At 43.6% G+C, this 18,372-nt stretch overlaps 1 protein-coding gene across 1 annotated transcript in view; it reads left to right on the top strand.

The window, feature by feature from the left end:
• Positions 1-15,573, top strand: part of LOC134353565 (spondin-1-like) — a 349,278-nt gene extending 333,705 nt beyond the window's left edge. Inside the window, exons 12-16 of the mRNA XM_063061609.1 lie at positions 1,131-1,301; positions 2,352-2,519; positions 9,240-9,404; positions 13,495-13,758; positions 14,443-15,573. Of these exons, the coding sequence (XP_062917679.1) occupies positions 1,131-1,301; positions 2,352-2,519; positions 9,240-9,404; positions 13,495-13,758; positions 14,443-14,606 (932 nt within the window). The 3' untranslated portion in view covers positions 14,607-15,573. The remainder of the gene's footprint in view (positions 1-1,130; positions 1,302-2,351; positions 2,520-9,239; positions 9,405-13,494; positions 13,759-14,442) is intronic.
• Positions 15,574-18,372: the final 2,799 nt, after the last annotated feature.

Below are 18,372 nucleotides of genomic sequence, written 5' to 3'. Positions count from 1 at the left end.
GCAAAAGAAAATCTGCAGATGCTTGAAATCCGAGCAAAACAAACAAAATGCGGGAGGAACTCAGCAGGCCAGGCAGCATCTATGGAAAAGTGTATGGCTGACGTTTTGGGCTGAGACCCTTCATCAGGACTGGAGGAAAAATGATGGGGAGAAGGTGTTAGAAGGTGGGGGAGGGGGAGGAAGAAACACAAGGTGAAAGGTGAGACCAGGAGGGGGAGAGAGGTGAAGTGATGTGCAGGGAAGCTGACTGGAGCAAGAGATGCAGGGCGGGAGAAGGGGGAACCAGATAGGAGGTGATGAGGCCACACTCAGGTTGGAGGAGCAACACCTTATATTCCATCTGGGTAGCCTCCAGCCTCAATTTCTCAAACGTTCCAGTAATGGCCACCCCTCCCCCCCACCTTACCCATTCCCCATCCCCTTTTCCCTCTCTCACCTTATCTCCTTACCTGTCTAACACCTGCCTCTGGTACTCATCCCCCTTTTCTTTCTTCCATAGTCTCTGTCCTCTCCTATCAGATTCCTTTTTCTCTAGCCGTGTATCTCTTTCACCAATCAACTTCCCAACTCTTTACTTCACCCCTCCCCCTCCACCCATTTTCACCCATCACCTTGTGTTTCTTCTTCTCCCTCCCCCCCAACCTTCTCACTCTAACTTCAGACCTGATGAAGGGACTCAGCCCGAAACATCAACTGTACTCTTTTGCATAGATGCTGCCTGCTCTGCTCGAGTTCCTCCAGCATTTTGTGTGTGTTGCTTCCTCTCATTATTGTCTTCCAATTCTCCCGCCCATTCAGTTAACTTACCTAGATATCTCCTGCACAGAAGGTTTTCTTACATCTGCGATGTGACTTCAGAATAGAGGGATGTCCATTAGAACAAAGATGAGGAGGAATATCTTTAGTCAGAGGGTGGTGATTCTGTGGAATTTGTTGTCACAGAAGAAGTATATTTAAAGTGGAGGTTGATAGGTTCTTGATTAGTCAGGGGGTTATGGGGAAAAGGCAGGAGAATGGGGTTGAGAAGGATAATAAATCAGCCATACTGGAATGGTGGAACAGACTCAATGGGCTGAATGGCCTAACTTTGCTCCCATGTCTAATGGTTTATGATCCTCTATGCTTTCCAGATGCTTCGACGTGTATGATGTCGGAGTGGATCAGCTGGTCTCCCTGCAGTCTCTCCTGCGGAATGGGAATGAGGTCTCGGGAGCGGTACATCAAGCAGTACCCGGAGGATGGCTCTGCCTGCACCCTGCCTACGGAGGAGACTGAGAAGTGCACTGTCAACAAGCAATGCTGTAGGTGCATTGACAGGGGAAGGGCATCGTGGGCTGGAGCTAGACTGAGCATCAAGGCTGCTTCCACACTTAGCGAAGGATTGGAAGTGACAGAGATTTGCAGTGACCTGTGCATGCGCACGCACGCACACACACACACACACACACACACACACACACATGGATACACATACACACACACACACACTGACATAGTCACACACCCTCTCACACACTGACACACACACTCACTCACAGACACACATACACACACACACACACTGACACACACACACACTGACATAGTCACACACTCTCATACACACACACACTCACTCACAGACACACACACAGACACACTCATACAGAGTTACGTGCTCTCTCACTTACACACGTGCTCACAGTCACACACAGGCTCAGTCACATTCACACACACATTTACATACACACAATAACACACATACACACTCACATGCACACAATAACACTTGCACATACACTCTCTCTCACACACACACAATACAGTATATGTGCACACACCCTCGTCCATACATTGACATAGATACACACAGATGCACACACTCTCTCTCACACACTCACGCACACAATAACATTCACACGTTTACACCCTCTCAAACTCAGACACACACACTCATGAACACACAAGCATGCACTATCATACACTCACACACACACACACAAACAATTTTATAAAAATAAATTATACATGATTTTACCAGAAAGAACATAATTAGAACAAAAATGATCACTGTTATCAAAGTGGTCATAGTGTTGCTAAACTTTAGAGATTAGTGTTGTGCAGTCGGTTTAGGAACTGAAGAGTTGAAGGGAAGCAGCCGTTCCTGAACCTGGAGGTGTGGGACTTCAGGCTTCTGTACCTCCTGCCTGAGGGGAGCTGTGAGAACTGTTTGAAATGAGTGTGGAGATGGTTCATGGTTCCAGGAGCTTGGTGGTGAAGGTTGTGTGGTGGGGGTCGGGACGGAGCTGTGGGTGATGGGACACTGCAAGGCTGGCTCACTGACAGATCTCCTCTTCCTCCCCCGGTGACAGCATCAAACACCTGTTTTGTGACGGAGTGGGGAGAGTGGGAGGAGTGCAGTTCAAGCTGTGGCGTGGGCACCAGGAGCCGGCAGAGGATGATCAAGATGCACCCATCGGATGGATCTACATGTCAGGTGGACACGGTTCAGACAGAGAAATGCGAGATGCCCGATTGCCGTAAGTACCGAGGCATGCCCTGGGTTCGCTGACAGACACCTCTGTGGATGTGCAATAAGGCAAGAGTAATCTAGACCATAAACACATAGAAGCACCATTCGGCCCATCGTGCCTGCTACACCATTTGATCACATTTGATTTATTTTCTCTCTCAAACCCATTCTCCTAGCTTATTATTAATTAAAAAAATATTATTTACAGATGCAGCACAGTAACAGGCTCTTTTGGCCTAACGAGCCCATGATGTCCATTTTAACTTATCAATATTTACTTATATTTAAATTATTTATGTCGAATTAGGCTATTCAGCCCATTGAGTCTGCTTCACCATTCCATCATGGCTGATTTATTATTCCTCTCAACACTATTCTCCTGCCTTCTCCCTGTAACCTTTGATGCCCTTACTAATCAATAACATATCAACCTCTGCTTTAAATATACCCAATGACTTGGCCTCCACAGCCGTCTGTGGCAATGAATTTCGCAGATTCACCACCCTCTGGCTAAAGAAATTCCTCCTCATCTCTGTTATAAAGAAGCGTTCTTGTCTCCTGAGGCTGTGCTCCCTGGTCCTAGACTCAACCACTATTGGAAACATTCTCTCCACATCCATTCTATCTAGACCTTTCAATTCTCAGTAGGTAAGTTAGGGTGATAAGCTAGCAGAGACAATGTGCAGGCACAGGGAGGGATATGGAGGGCTCTAGTCTGGGTGCAGGTTGACAGGACTAGGCAGAAGATCAGGTCGGCATGAACTAGATGGGCCAAAAGGCTTATTTCTGCGCTGTAGTGCTCTATGAGGCTGGAGGGGCTGCAGGGCATTCTGAAAGGGGAGGGTGAGCAGCCAGCTGTCGTGGTGCACGTAGGTACTAACGATATAGGAAGAAAGCAGGATGAGATCCTACAAGCTGAATTTAGGGAGCTAGGAGATAAATTAAAGAGTAGGAGGTAATAATCTCAGGATTATTACCGGTGCCACGTGCTAGCCAGAGTTGGAATAGCAGGATAGCTTGGATGAATATGCAGTTCGAGCGGTGGTGCAGGAGGGAGGGTTTCAGATTCTCGGGGCATTGGAACCACTTCTGGGGGAGGTGGGACCAGTACCATCTGGATGGTCTACATCTGGGCAGGGCTGGGATCAATGTCCTAGGGAGATTGTTTGCTAGTGCAGTTGGGGAGAGTTTAAACTAATATGGCAGGGGGTTGGAAACCCACACAAAAAAGAAGAGGGAAGTGATGCAGAGACCAAAGCTAGAGTTAGTGAAGAAAAAAGTAAGAGTAGAGTGCATAAAAGTAAAAAGCAAAAATCGCATAGGTCACCAGATTCTAAAAGGACACTTTATCTAAATGCCCGTAGTATTAGAAACAAATTAGTGAACTTGTGGCACAGATCAGTACCAAGGCATATGACTTAGTGGCTATTACAGAAACCTGGTTGCAAGGTGGAGATGACTGGGAATTAAATATCCAAAGGTATCAGATAATACGGAAAGATAGGCAGGAAGGGAGAGGAGGTGGGGTAGCGCTCTTAATTAAGGATGAGATCAGGGCGATTGTGAGAGACCATATAAGATCTATGGAGCAGAATGTTGAGTCCATCTGGGTAGAGATTAAGGATAGTAAAGGGAAAAAATGACTGGTGGGTGTTGTCTATAGGCCACCTAATAAAAATATTGCAATGGCAGAGGCGATTAACCAAGAAATAACTGAGGCTTGTAAGAACGGTACGGCAGTTGTCATGGAAGATTTTAACTTCCATATAGATTGGGTGAATCAGGTTGGTCAAGAAAGGCTTGAGGAGGACTTCATAGAATGCATCCGTGATGACTTTCTTGAGCAGCATGTTAGTGAACCTACAAGGGAAACTACTATCTTAGATCTAGTCCTGTGCAATGAGACAGGTAAGATTAACAATCTTGTAGTCAGGGATCCTCTTGGAAAGAGTGATTATAGTATGATTGAATTTCGCATTCAGATAGAGGATGAAATTCTGTAGTTAGATCTAAAACTAGTGTATTATGCTTGAATAAAGGAGACTACAACAGGATGAGGGAGGAGTTGGCTAATGTGGATTGGGAGCACGGGCTATTTGGTAGGACAGTTGAGGAACAGTGGAATACTTTCAAAGAGATTTTTCACAATGCTCAACAAAAGTATATTCCAATCAAAAGTAAGGACAGTAAGTGTGGGGAGAGCAGCCTTGGATAACTAAGGAAATAAAAGATAGTATCAAATTAAAAGCTCATGTGTACAAAGTCACAAGGAGTAGTGGGAGATTGGAGGATTGGGAAAACTTTAAAAAGCAACAAAGAACAACTGAACAAGAAATGAGGAAAGGGAAGATAGAGTATGAAAGTAAATTAGTACAAAATATAAAAACAGATAGCAAAAGTTTTTATAAATATATAAAGCGGAAAAGCGTGGCTAAAGTCAACGTAGGCCCCTTGGAAGACGATAATGGGAAATTGATATTGGATGATAAGAAAATGGCTGAGGCATGGTCACGGTGGAGGACACGTCTAATATGCCAAAGAAGGATGTAATGGATGAAATGGGAGGTGAGCACCTCGATAAAATCACTGTCACTAAAGAGATAATGACGAGCAAACTAGAGGGCCTGAAAGTAGATAAGTCCCCTGGTCCTGATGGGATGCATCCCAGGGTGCTGAAGGAATTGGTGGAGGTTGTAGTAGATGCATTGGTAATCATTTATCAAAACTCTCTAGACTCTGGGAAGGTCCCGGTGGATTGGAAGACAGCAAATGTCACGCCACTTTTTAAAAAAGGATGTAGGCAAAAGACAGACAACTATAGGCCAGTTAGCTTAATATCTGTAGTCGGGAAAATTCTTGAAGCTGTCATTAACATAGAACATAGAACATAGAATAGTACAGCACATTACAGGCCCTTTGGCCCACAATGTTGTGCCGACCCTCAAACCCTGCCTCCCATATAACCCCCCACCTTAAATTCCTCCATATACCTGTCTAGTAGTCTCTTAAACTTCACTAGTGTATCTGCCTCCACCACTGACTCAGGCAGTGCATTCCACGCACCAACCATTCTCTGAGTAAAGAACCTTCCTCTAATATCCCCCTTCCCACCCCTCACCTTAAAGCCATGTCTTCTTGTATTGAGCAGTGGTGCCCTGGGGAAGAGGCACTGGCTATCCACTCTATCTATTCCTCTTAATATCTCGTACACCTCTATCATGTCTCCTCTCATCCTCCTTCTCTCCAAAGAGTAAAGCCCTTGTTCCCTTAATCTCTGATCATAATCCATACTCTCTAAACAAGGCAAAATCCTGGTAAATCTCCTCTGTACCCTTTCCAATGCTTTCACATCCTTCTTATAGTGAGGTGACCAGAACTGGACACAGTACTCCAAGTGTAGCCTAACCAGAGTTTTACAGAGCTGCATCATTACCCCGCGACTCTTAAACTCTATCCCTCAACTTATTAAAGCTAACACCCCATAAGCTTTCTTAACTACCCTATCTACCTGTGAGGCAACTTTCAGGGATCTGTGGACATGTACCCCCAGATCCCTCTGCTCCTCCACACTACCAAGTATTCTGCCATTTACTTTGTATTCTGCCTTGGAGTTTGTCCTTCCAAAGTGTACCACCTCATACTTCTCCGGGTTGAACTCCACCTGCCACTTCTCAGCCCACTTCTGCATCCTATCAATGTCTCCCTGCAATCTTCAACAATCCTCTACACTATCTACAACACCACCAACCTTTCTGTCGTCTGCAAACTTGCCAACCCACCCTTCTAGCCCCACATCCAGGTCGTTAATAAAAATCACGAAAAGTAGAGGTCCCAGAACAGATCCTTGTGGGACATCACTAGTCACAACCCTCCAATCTGAATGTACTCCCTCCACTACAACCCTCTGCCTTCTGCAGGCCAGCCAATTCTGAATCCACCTGGCCAAACTTCCCTGGATCCAATGCCTTCTGACTTTATGAATAAGCCTACCATGTGGAACCTTGTCAATGTCATGGTCCTTTCTGGCAATCCCCCACCTTGCCATTTGCCTCAAGATTTGGGCCTCGATCACCTCATTTAGATTCCAATCATACCGAAGTACCACTAACTACATGCACCTGCTTCCCATCAAATGGCAGGATAAAATCCCTGTGACCACAGCAAGAAGCCGCCAGTTCGTTGGTCGACTCTTGTGAGAGTAAACCTTGTTTCCTATTCCTGAGAACTGTTAGTTCTAAGCTTCGCATTGTCTCCTGGATATTGGCTCCCTGTTCGCGGTGGTGCTATGCCTAACGACTCTGCCTCAGCCTCTGTGTCCTGCACTTAGGTTCGTCCCCAGCCACGTCCTTGCAACAGTCAAATGCCTTCCTAAAATCCATGTAGATCACATCCACTGCACTACCCTCATCTATATGCCTGGTCACCTCCTCAAAGAACTCTATCAGGCTTGTTAGACACGATCTGCCCTTCACAAAGCCATGCTGACTGTCCCATGATTCTCTAAATGCCCATAGATCCTATCCCTAAGAATCTTTTCCAACAGCTTTCTCACCACAGACGTGAGGCTCACTGGTCTATAATTACCCGAACTATCGCTACTACCTTTTTTGAACAAGGGGACAACACTGCCTACCTCCAATCCTCCGGTACCATTCCAATGGACAACAAGGACATAAAGATCCTAGCCAGAGGCTCAGTAATCTCTTCCCTCGCCTCATGGAGCAGCCTGAGGAATATTCTGTCAGACTCCGGGGACTTATCCGTCCTAATGTATTTTAACAACTCCAACACCTCCTCTCCCTTAATATCAACATGCTCCAGAACATCAACCTCACTCATATTGTCCTCACCATCATCAAGTTCCCTCTCATTGGTGAATACCGAAGAGAAGTATTCATTGAGGACCTCGCTCACTTCCACAGCCTCCAGGCACATCTTCCCACCTTTATCTCTAATCGGTCCTACCTTAAGGAAGAAATAGCAAAACATTTAGAAATGAGTGGTTCCATTAGACAGACACAGCATGGACTCAGAAAGGGCAGGTCCTGTTTGACAAGCTAACTGGCATTCTTTGAGGACATAATGAGTGTAGTGGATAGAGGGGAACAGGCGGATGTCATATACTTGGATTTCCAGAAGGCATTCGATAAGGTGCCACACAAGAGACTTATAAATAAGATACGGATGCATGGAGTCAGGAGAAATGTATTGGCATGGATAGTGGATTGGTTAACCAATAGAAGGCAGAGAGTTGGTATAAATGGGTGTTTCTCCGGTTGGCAGTCAGTGTTGAGTGGGGTGCCGCAGGGGTCGGTGCTGGGCCCGCAGCTGTTTACCATTTACATTGATGATTTGGAAGAGGGGACTGAGTGTAGTGAGGCAAAAATTGCTGATGACACTAAACTGAGTGGAAAAGCAAATTGTACAGAGGATGTGGAGAGTCCGCAGAGGGATATAGATAGGTTAAGCGAGTGGGCCAAGGTCTGGCAGATGGAATACAATGTTGGTAAATGCAAGATCATCCACTTTGGAAGGAATAATAGAAGAGCAGATTATTATCTAAATGGTGAAAGATTGCAGCATGCTGTTGTGCAGAGGGACTTGGGAGTGCTTGTTCATGAATCACAAAAAGTTGCTTTGCAAGTACAACAGGTGATTAAGAAGGCAAACGGTATGTTGGCCTTCATTGCTAGAGGGATTAAATTCAAGAGCAGGGAGGTCATGCTGCAACTATACAGGGTACTGGTGAGGGCGCACCTGGGATACTGTGTGCAGTTCTATAGTCATAGTCATACTTTATTGATCCCGGGGGAAATTGGTTTTCGTTACAGTTGCACCATAAATAATTAAATAGTAATAAAACCATAAATAATTAAATAGTAATATGTAAATTATGCCAGGAAATAAGTCCAGGACCAGCCTATTGACTCAGGGTGTCTGACCCTCCAAGAGAGGAGTTGTAAAGTTTGATGGCCACAGGCAGGAATGACTTCCTATGACACTCTGTGTTGCATCTCGGTGGAATGAGTCTCCACACTTGAAGAAGGATATATTGGCTTTGGAGGCAGTGCAGAGGAGGTTCACCAGGTTGATTCCAGGGATGAAGGGGTTAACCTATGAGGAGAGATCGCGTCCCCTGGGACTATACTCTCTGGAGTTCAGAAGAATGAGAGGGGATCTTATAGAAACATACAAAATTTTGAAAGAGGTAGATAAGATAGAAGTAGGAAAGTTGTTTCCATTGGTAGGTGAGACTAGAACTAGGGGACATTGCCTCAAGATTCAGGGGAGAAGATTTCTGACGGAGATGAGGAGAAACTGTTTTTCCCAGAGAGTGGTGAATCTGTGGAATTCTCCACCCAGGGAAGCAGTTGAGGCTTCTTCACTAAATATATTTAAGAAACAGTTAGATAGGTTTGTACATAGTAAGGGAATTAAGGGTTATGGAGAAAAGGCAGTTAGATGAAGCTGAGTTTACAGACAGATCAGCTATGATCTTATTGAATGGAGGGCAGGCTTGATGGGCTGGGCCTACTCCTGCTCCTATTTCTTATGTTCTTATGACTCTATGACTCTATGACTGTAGAGCAGGGGTTCCCAACGTTTTTATACCATGAAGCAATACCATTAAGCAAAGGGTCTGAAGACCCCAGGTTGGGAACCCCTGCTTTAGACAATGGTAATGGTGTTGCAGTATTTACGACTGCAGTCTTGCCTTGTGTTGCAGAGACCATCCCGTGCATGCTGACCCTCTGGTCGGACTGGAGTGAGTGCAGCGTGTCCTGTGGCATCGGCAGGCGCGTGCGCCGGAGGATGCTGAAGTCACTGGCCGAGGTGGGGGAGTGCAGCGAGGAGCTGGAGCAGATGGAGAAGTGTATGCTGCCCGAGTGCCGTGAGTACTGGTTCCACACCGCCAAACTCTTGCCCTGTCCCTATTGCGTGCCCTGCAAGGCACAGGCAGGCCAATTGGACCCTCATAGAGGCCAGGCAGCATCTACGGAAATGAGTAAACAGCTGACATTTCGGGCCGAGGCCCTTCATCAGGACAAGGAGCTCAGCCTGAAACATTGCCTGTTTACTCTTTTCCATAGATGCTGCGTGACCTGCTGAGCTCATCCAGCATGTTGTGTGTGTTGATTTGGATTTCCAGCATCTGCAGATTTTCTTGTGTTTGAGACCTTAATAAAGTTATTATGATTCATCACGGAAGCAGAGTTTTCAGTCCAAATGGTCCGTGCTGACCAAGGTTCTCATCAGAGCTAACCCCATTTGCACACATTTACTCCACATCCTCTAAACCAGAGGTTCCCGACCTTTTTATGTCACAGACCCCGACCATTAATTGAGGGGTCCATGGACTCCAGGTTGGGAACTCCTGCTCTAAATCTTGCCTATCCATGTACTTGTCCAAGTACCTTCTAAATGCTGTTAATGTTACTGTCTCAACCACTTCCTCTGGCAGCTCATTCCCTTGAACCACCTCTCTCTGTATGAAAAAAGTTGCCCCTCTAGCTCCTATTAAATCTCTCCCCTCTCACCGTAAATATTTACCCTCTAGTTATTGATTCCTGAACCCCAGGAAGAGGACAGCATGTGGTCATCCTATCTATGTCCCCATGATCTTACACACCTCTGTAAGATCACCCCCTTTTCTCCTACCAATGGTCAATAATGCCCTGGTCTGCTCATCCTCTCTCCATAGCTCGATGGGAAGAGAGAGAAGAGGGAATGTCCAGGGTGGGTGGCATCTTTGATATTGTTGGCTTTTCACCGAGAGAGTGGGAAGTGTACCCAGAATCAGTGGAGCACCTCCTGGACACTACCACCTATCTTCACAGTAGGGATAACTCCCAGTGGCCAACTAACATATCAAACCAGAGAGCTGCAGAATACAGGAGCCAGAACATCTGGAATTTGGGAAGTTACCTGCAATCTTCATCTTTCTGACCTTTGTTGCATTTCTTCAACATCCACTATCGAGGTCATCTTCCAAAGGTGGTGCCTCAAGAAGACAGTATCCATCGTGTAGGCCCTCTCCTCATTGCTACCATCAGGGAGGAGGCACAGGATCCTGAAAACATCCACTCAATGATTTAGGGAGAGCTTCTTCTCCTCCACTATCAGATTTCTAAATAGCCCATACCTCGCTATTTTGCTCCCTTTTTAGCACTATTTATTTATTTGTTTGTTTATCTATTTATCTACATACCTATCTATCCACCAACCAATCTATCCATCTATCTATCCATTTAACCATCTACCTATCTATCTACAAACCCCATTTCCAGAAAAGTTGGGATATTTTCCAAAATGCAATAAAAACAAAAATCTGTGATATGTGAATTCACATGAACCATTATTTAACTGACTAAAGTACAAAGAAAAGATTTTCAGTAGTTTTACTGACCAACTTAATTGTATTTTGTAAACATGCACAAATTTAGAATTTGATGGCTGCAACACACTCAACAAAAGTTGGGACAGAGGTATGTTTACCATTGTGTTACATCACCTTTCCTTTTAATAACACTTTTTAATCGTTTTGGAACTGAGGATACTAATTGTAGTAGATTTGCAATTGAAAATTTTGTCCATTCTTGCTTGATAAAAGACTTCAGCTGCTCAACAGTCCGTGGTCTCCGTTGTCTGATTCTCCTCTTCATGATGCGCCATACATTTTCAATAGGAGATAGGTCTGGACTGGCAGCAGGCCAGTCAAGCACACGCACTCTGTGTCTACAAAGCCACGCTGTTGTATCCCGTGCAGAATGTGGTCTGGCATTGTCCTGCTGAAATAAGCATGGACGTCCCGGGAAGAGATGTCGCCTTGATGGCAACATATGTCTCTCTAAAATCCTAATATATGCCTCAGAGTCAATGGTACCTTCACATACATGCAACTCACCCATGCCGTGGGCACTGATGTACCCCCATACCATCACAGATGCTGGCTTTTGCACCATTCGCTGATAACAATCTGGATGGTCATTTTCATCTTTGGCACGGAAAAATCGACGTCCGTTTTTTCTGAAAACTAGCTGAAATGTGGACTAATCTGACCACAGCACACAGTTCCACAGTCTTTCGGTCCATCTGAGATGAGCTCGGGCCCAGAGAACTCATTGGCGTTTCTGCATAGAGTTGATGTATGGCTTCCTCCTTGCGTAATACAGTTTCAAGTTGCATTTCTGGATGCAACGACGGACTGTGTTGAGTGACAATGGTTTTCCGAAGTACTCCCGAGCCCAGGTGGCTATAATTGTCACAGTAGCATGACGGTTTCTTAGGCAATGCCGCCTGAGGTCTCGAAGATCACGCACATTCAACAGTGGTTTCCGACCTTGCCCTTTACGCACTGAGGTGTCTCTGAATTCTCTGAATCTTTTCACAATATTATGTACTGTAGATGTTGAAAGACCTAAATTCTCTGCAATCTTGCATTGAGAAATGTTCCTTTTGAACTGACTAACAATTCTCTCACGAATTTTGGCACAAAGGCGTGAGCCACGACCCATCCTTGCTTGCAAAGACTGAGCCTTTGATGGACGTTACTTTTATACCCAGTCATGATACCTCACCTGCTACCAATTAGCCTGCTTAATGTGGAGTCTTCCAAACTGGTGTTACTTGAATATTCTGTGCACTTTTTAAACTTATTTTAACTCTGTCCCAACTTTTGTTGAGTGTGTTGCAGCCATCAAATTCTAAAGTTGTGTATATTTACAAAATACAATTAAGTTGGTCAGTAAAACTATTGAAAATCTTTTCTTTGTACTTTTGTCAGTTAAATAAAGGTTCACGTGAATTAACATATCACAGATTTTTGTTTTTATTGCATTTTGGAAAAAATCCCAACTTTTCTGGAAATGGGGTTTGTATTTAGCCATCTATCTGCTTATCTATCTATCAATCTATCTATCCACCTATCTACATTTATCCATCTATCTATATTTATCCATTTATTCATTTATTTAGAGATAGAGCATGGCCCGACAAGCCCAAGCTGGGCAATTACACCCCTGTGACCAATCAAGCTACTAACCGATACGTTTTTGGAACGTGGGAGGAAACCGGAGAATCTAAAGGAATTCTACGCAGTTGCAGGGAGAATGTACAAACTTCTTACAGACAGCAGCGGGAATTGAACCCATATCACTGTTGCTGTAATGGCGTTATACTAACGGCTACACTACCACACTGTCTTTCTTATTATAACTTAAGTAATTTTTATGCACTGCTGCCACAGAACAATAAATTTCATGACAAATGTCTCTGATAATAAATTTGATTCTAAAACATAGAATATAGAACAATACAGCGCAGTCAGGCCCTTCAGCCCACAATGTTGTGCCATCCTTTTAACCTATTCTAAGATTAGTCTAACCCTGCCCTCCCACATAGTCCTCCATTTTCTAACATCCATTTGCCGATTTAAGGGTTTTTTTTAAATGCCCCTACTCTATCTGCCTCTACCACCACCCCCGGCAGCACATTCCATGCACCTACCAGCCTCTCTGTTTAAAAACCTACCTCTAACTACTTTCTTCCAATCACCTTAAAGTTATGCCCCCTGTATTAGCCATTTCTACCCTGGGAAAAAGAGTCTAGCCATCCACTCGATCTATGCTTCATAGCATCTTGTATATTTCTATCCGGTCACCTCTCATCTTCCTTCACTCCAAAGAAAATAGTCCTAGCTTGTCCAACCTTTCCTCAAAAGACATGCTCTCTAAGCCAAGCCCAGAACAGACCCCTGCAGAACACCACAGGTCCTCAACCTCCAGACAGAATACACTCCATTTACAACCATCCTCTGCCCTCTGAAGGTAAGCCAATGCTGAATCCACACAACCAAGTCTCCCTGGATTTCCAAGCCCCCTGACTTTCTGAATGAGCCTGAATGTGGATCTTTATTAAACATCTGGTACGAAATATCAAATTCTGATTCTGATATTTAGGTTATGCTACTTTCTCCATTCTAGCAACTGATTGCATGGTCTCTGAGTGGTCGGAGTGGTCCGAGTGTAACAAATCTTGCGGCAAGGGTCACACAATCAGGACCAGGATGGTCAAGGTGGAACCTCAGTTTGGCGGGACACCTTGCCCGGAGACCGTCCAGCGTAAGAAGTGCAAGATCCGGAGGTGCACGAAGAGGCAGGGGGATGAGAAGAGGCGTCGGAAGGAAGCTCCGGAAAGGCAAAGGAACAGAGAGATGAGAGGGGAGCCGAAAATTCCAGAACATACAGGTATATTTGAGCTTGCTTCATTGTGAATCCATTTGATTGTAAGATAAAGGAGCAAAATCAGGCCATTTAGCCCATTGAGTTTGATCTCCTATTCAATCATGGCTGATTTTTATTCCCATCACCATTCTCCCATAACCAATCAAGAATCTATCAGTCTCCAGGGACACACACAAAATGCTGAAGAACTGATTGAGTAACTCCATCAAAGATTACAGGGAGAAGGCTGGGAACTGGGGTTGAGGAGGAGATTAAAAAAACCATCAGCCATGATTGAATGGCGGAGCATATGGGCCAGATGGCCTAATTCTGCTCCTATATCTTATGGCCTTATAATTGTCAGCTCAGCTTTGTTGAACTACGCTCCTAAACTAATGCCTAAAACTATAAGGGATGCAGACTTCTAAACACCAGCTCAAACCCTATTTATTTAACCGTGTCTTTAACTAACACCTTTTGTCCTTTATTTTCATGTATTTATTAATTTTCTTTTTTTTAATTTTCTTGTTTGCACTTTATCCTATTTTGAACTTTCCACTTTGAACTATATTTGCATGAAAAGCGCTCTATAAATAACTTACTATTGTTATTGTTATTTTTTTCTCAGTTCAAGCTGGTAAATCCTGAGGTACAGGCATAGCCAAGCACTATTATTATTATTATTATTATATTTTGCTGTTTGTTCAGGATGCAAGATGAAACCGTGGACTGCCTGGTCTGAGTGTAGCAAGTATTGTGGTGGAGGCATTCAGGAGCGTTTCATGGCCGTGAAGAGAAAATATCGCACTGCACAGCTGACCAGCTGCAAGGATATGAGAGAGATTCGAGCGTGCAACGTCCATCCATGTTAGGAGGTGTGGCTGGCTTTCCCACTCACAGATAGACGCACTGCTTTTTGTTCTGAAGTGACGGAATAGTATTTTAATTTTTTTCCGACACAAAATCTTTCCATATCTGTAACGTTTATAAATGTTCCAAAATCACTACACACATGCAGGCATAAACCCGCTTGCACACACACACACACTCACACACACACACAGACACACAGACACACACAAACACACCCTGCACCCGTACTCACGAGCTGATTAGAAAGAAGTCTGGCCTGTTTAACCTGTGGTCACATTTTATTTTAATTTTTATGCACTGTGTGATGTTATTTTTCTCCAGAGTGTTAAAACCTTTGCATCATAGCTGTTGGTGTGAGATTTTTTAAAAATAAAAATGAATTCATTTATTATACAAGACTTAGATGCCTTATCAAAATAACATTTACTGTTTGTTCTTTCATGGTAAGAAGAATAAAGTTAAAGAAACTCAATAGTCTTAATAATTAAAATAAATAGTTTTAATTTGCCTATTGTTTGTTACGTTCTGTGGTACTTTTCTTGATGCCTCGAGTGATTCGATCAAGAGCTTGGCAGAAATATTCCAAGATTCCTTTTTGATGTTGTTAGATGTGTTTTTTGAAAACTCATTGTTAAACTGAGAGAGCTAGAGAAAGATAGATAGAGAGAGAGAGCGAGAGAGGGAGGGAGAGAGAGTGAATGAGAGAAAGAGAGAGAATGAGAAAGAGAGAGAGTGAGAGTGAGAGAGAGTGAGAAAGAATGAGAGTGAGAGAGTGAGAAAGAGAGATTGTGTGTGTGAGAGAGAGGGAGAGAGTGGAAGCATGAGTGAGTTTCATTAGTATAACACACACTTTACCTATTTTACCGTTTCTATAAAAAGAAAAAAAAGAAAAATTGATAATTTTGTTTATATATTAACTTGTCTGGTTACCACGCTTGACAATAAAACAAAATGGCAATAACATTATCTGGTGTGTTTTATTTGCCAATGTCGTCGTAAGAAACTGCATGAATTGTGCCGGAAACAATAATGGTACATTGCTGACGTACCGTAATAACAAACCGAGAGTCCACCAGAATAACACACACTGAGCAGGACAGGCTGCATTTATGGAGAGAAATGAAGAGTCAGCATTTCAGGCTGAGACCCTTCATCAGGGCCTCAGCCCAAAATGTTGACCCTTTATTCCTCTCCATAGATGCAGCCTGACCTACTGAGTTCCTCCTGCATTTTCTGTGTGTTGCTCTGGATTTCCAGCATCTGCAGAATCTCTTGTGTTTAAAAATTAACCAGTTAACCTATCGACGGGCCAGACGGCCTCCTCCTGCTCTTATTTTTTATGTTCTTATGGATGGGTACACTGTGTTTTGCAAATTTCCCGAATCATGAGATTAATTAGAGAGGTGAGAGGTGACGCAACAAATGCATTTAGAAGACTGTTAAGTAGATGGATGAAAATGCAGGGAATGGAAGAATCTGTATCATGTATAGGCAGAAGAGATTTACTTGAATTTGATGTTATGTTTAGCCCTGACATTGTTGGGTTCTGGTTCCCATGCCCTGGTAGTGGAGCATGTAAACATTCTGATAGGTGGACAGGGTGCCAATCGGGCTAGCTGCTTCGCCCTTATTGGTGTTAGAAACATATTGGAGCTTCACTCATTCAGGCAAAAGATAAAAGATCAGTTTTGTTTTTGAAAGATTGTCCTTATCTGTCATTGAAGCATAGAGTGAAATGTGTCATATTGTGTCTAATCAAATCAGTGAGCATTACATTGGACATCTTTGGAATGTGGAAGGAAACCGGAGCAGCCAGTGGAAACCCACGGGGTCTTCGGGAGAACATACAAAATCCTTTCAAGCAGCAGTGGGAAATGAACCTGGGTTGCTGATGCTGTGAAGCATTATGCTAACCACTGCACTGACATGCCACTTCACATGAGTTCAGCAAATAATTCGGAAGTAGGAGAGATGCTATGATTGATGCCAAGAGATAGAACGTAGAATATACATACAGTACAGGCCCTTCTGCCCACAATCTGGTACTGACCCACATAATTAAACTCCATCTGTGACTAGTGGCACTCTAAAGTGAGGTGTTAACCATTACACTACACTACCACACTGCTGTGGTGCCTGGTGATTTTTCGATCCACAGGTTCTATTAGGAGTCCAAGGACGAGTGAAAACTTCATGTTCACTTATATGAAATTTAAACAAACACCAGATACAGAACACGTGGAACTAAAGAGAAGAAACTTAACGCAAAGACTAAGACAAGATAGTGATTTTTGCAGAAGCTGACACTTTATAGAGTTAAGGCAAATTTCTGAGATAAGCAGAGGGCCAATTAAAAGATACACAGTCAAAGAACGTGTGTCATGTGTAACACTTAGCTAATGAAAAATTAAAAGCTGATAAACAGTTATGTAACTGCTATACTGCTTTATCAGGTAGGCGGAGACAAACACCACATATTGTGAAAATTATCAGTTAAAAATGTAAGTAAAAGCTACAATTTTAGTTTTACTAAAAGAATTTTTAAAAAAGCAACCGATTCTGACACCGCCTATCGTTCAAGTGGAGATTGTTCTATTATACATGTGTCATGTAACCATGGGATGGCATTGAGCAGTCAGGAGTGGGTGGCACTGTAGCAAATGAGTGGTTATCACTTGGCTCTACCGTACCGGTGAACCAGGTTCAAATCCTGCCACTGCCTGTAAGAAGTTTGCACGTTCTCCACATGACCACATGGTTTTCCTCCCACAGTTCAAAGATGTACCGCTTGGTAGGTTAATTGGCCGTTGTAAATTGTCCTGAGATTAGGTGAGGGTTAAATTGGGCATTGCTGGGCGGTACGTCTCGGAAGGATCCAGAAGGGCCTTTTCCACACCGTATCTCAATAAATTAATAAATAAATAAAATGCCATTCCATACACAATACACAGACTGTGACTTGCTTCTAGAGCCACAGCCTCCCTTTACCGGAAGCCAGGTATGAATGCTTCTCCCGACGACACAGACTCAGTGATTCAGGAACAGCTTCTTCTCCTCTGCCATCCAATTTCTGAATGGACATTGAACCCGTGAACACCACCTCACTACTTTTTTAATTTCTATTTTCGCAATACTAATTTAATGTAACTATTATATATATACTGTACCTACCGTAATTCACTTTTTGCCATTATTATGTATTGCATTGTACTACTGCAGCATAACAAATTTCACAATACCTATCTTTACTTTATACTTATACTTTATACTTTATTGTCGCCAAACAATTGATACTAGAACGTACAATCATCACAACGATATTTGATTCTGCACTTCCCGCTCCCTGGATTACAAATTGATAGTAAATATTAAAAATTTAAATTATAAATCATAAATAGAAAATAGAAAAATGGAAAGTAAGGTAGTGCAAAAAAACCGAGAGGCAGGTCCAGATATATGGAGGGTACGGCCCAGATCACCCTCCACCTGTCACCCATTACATGGTCACCTTACTAGGTCGTCATGGGGAAGTGTTAGGCAGGTGAGAAGCAGAGAAAAGGTAAGAGTGGAGCCAGGGTGGGGAATTGAAACAGAGGGAAGGGGATGGGGACAAATTATTGGAAGTTAGGGAAGTTGACGTTCATGTCCTCGGGTTGGATGCTTCCCAAACAAAACATGAGGTTTTGCTCTCCGATCTGAGAGCTGTCTCATTGTGGAGGTCATGGACCAACATGTCGGAATGATAATGGTGATAGGGATTGAAAT

The sequence above is a fragment of the Mobula hypostoma genome, chromosome 11, assembly GCF_963921235.1.
Source record: "Mobula hypostoma chromosome 11, sMobHyp1.1, whole genome shotgun sequence".
In the NCBI taxonomy this organism is placed as follows: domain Eukaryota; kingdom Metazoa; phylum Chordata; class Chondrichthyes; order Myliobatiformes; family Myliobatidae; genus Mobula; species Mobula hypostoma.
The sequence above is the reverse complement of the archived record's forward strand: the minus strand, read 5'-3'. Positions and strand labels throughout refer to the sequence as shown.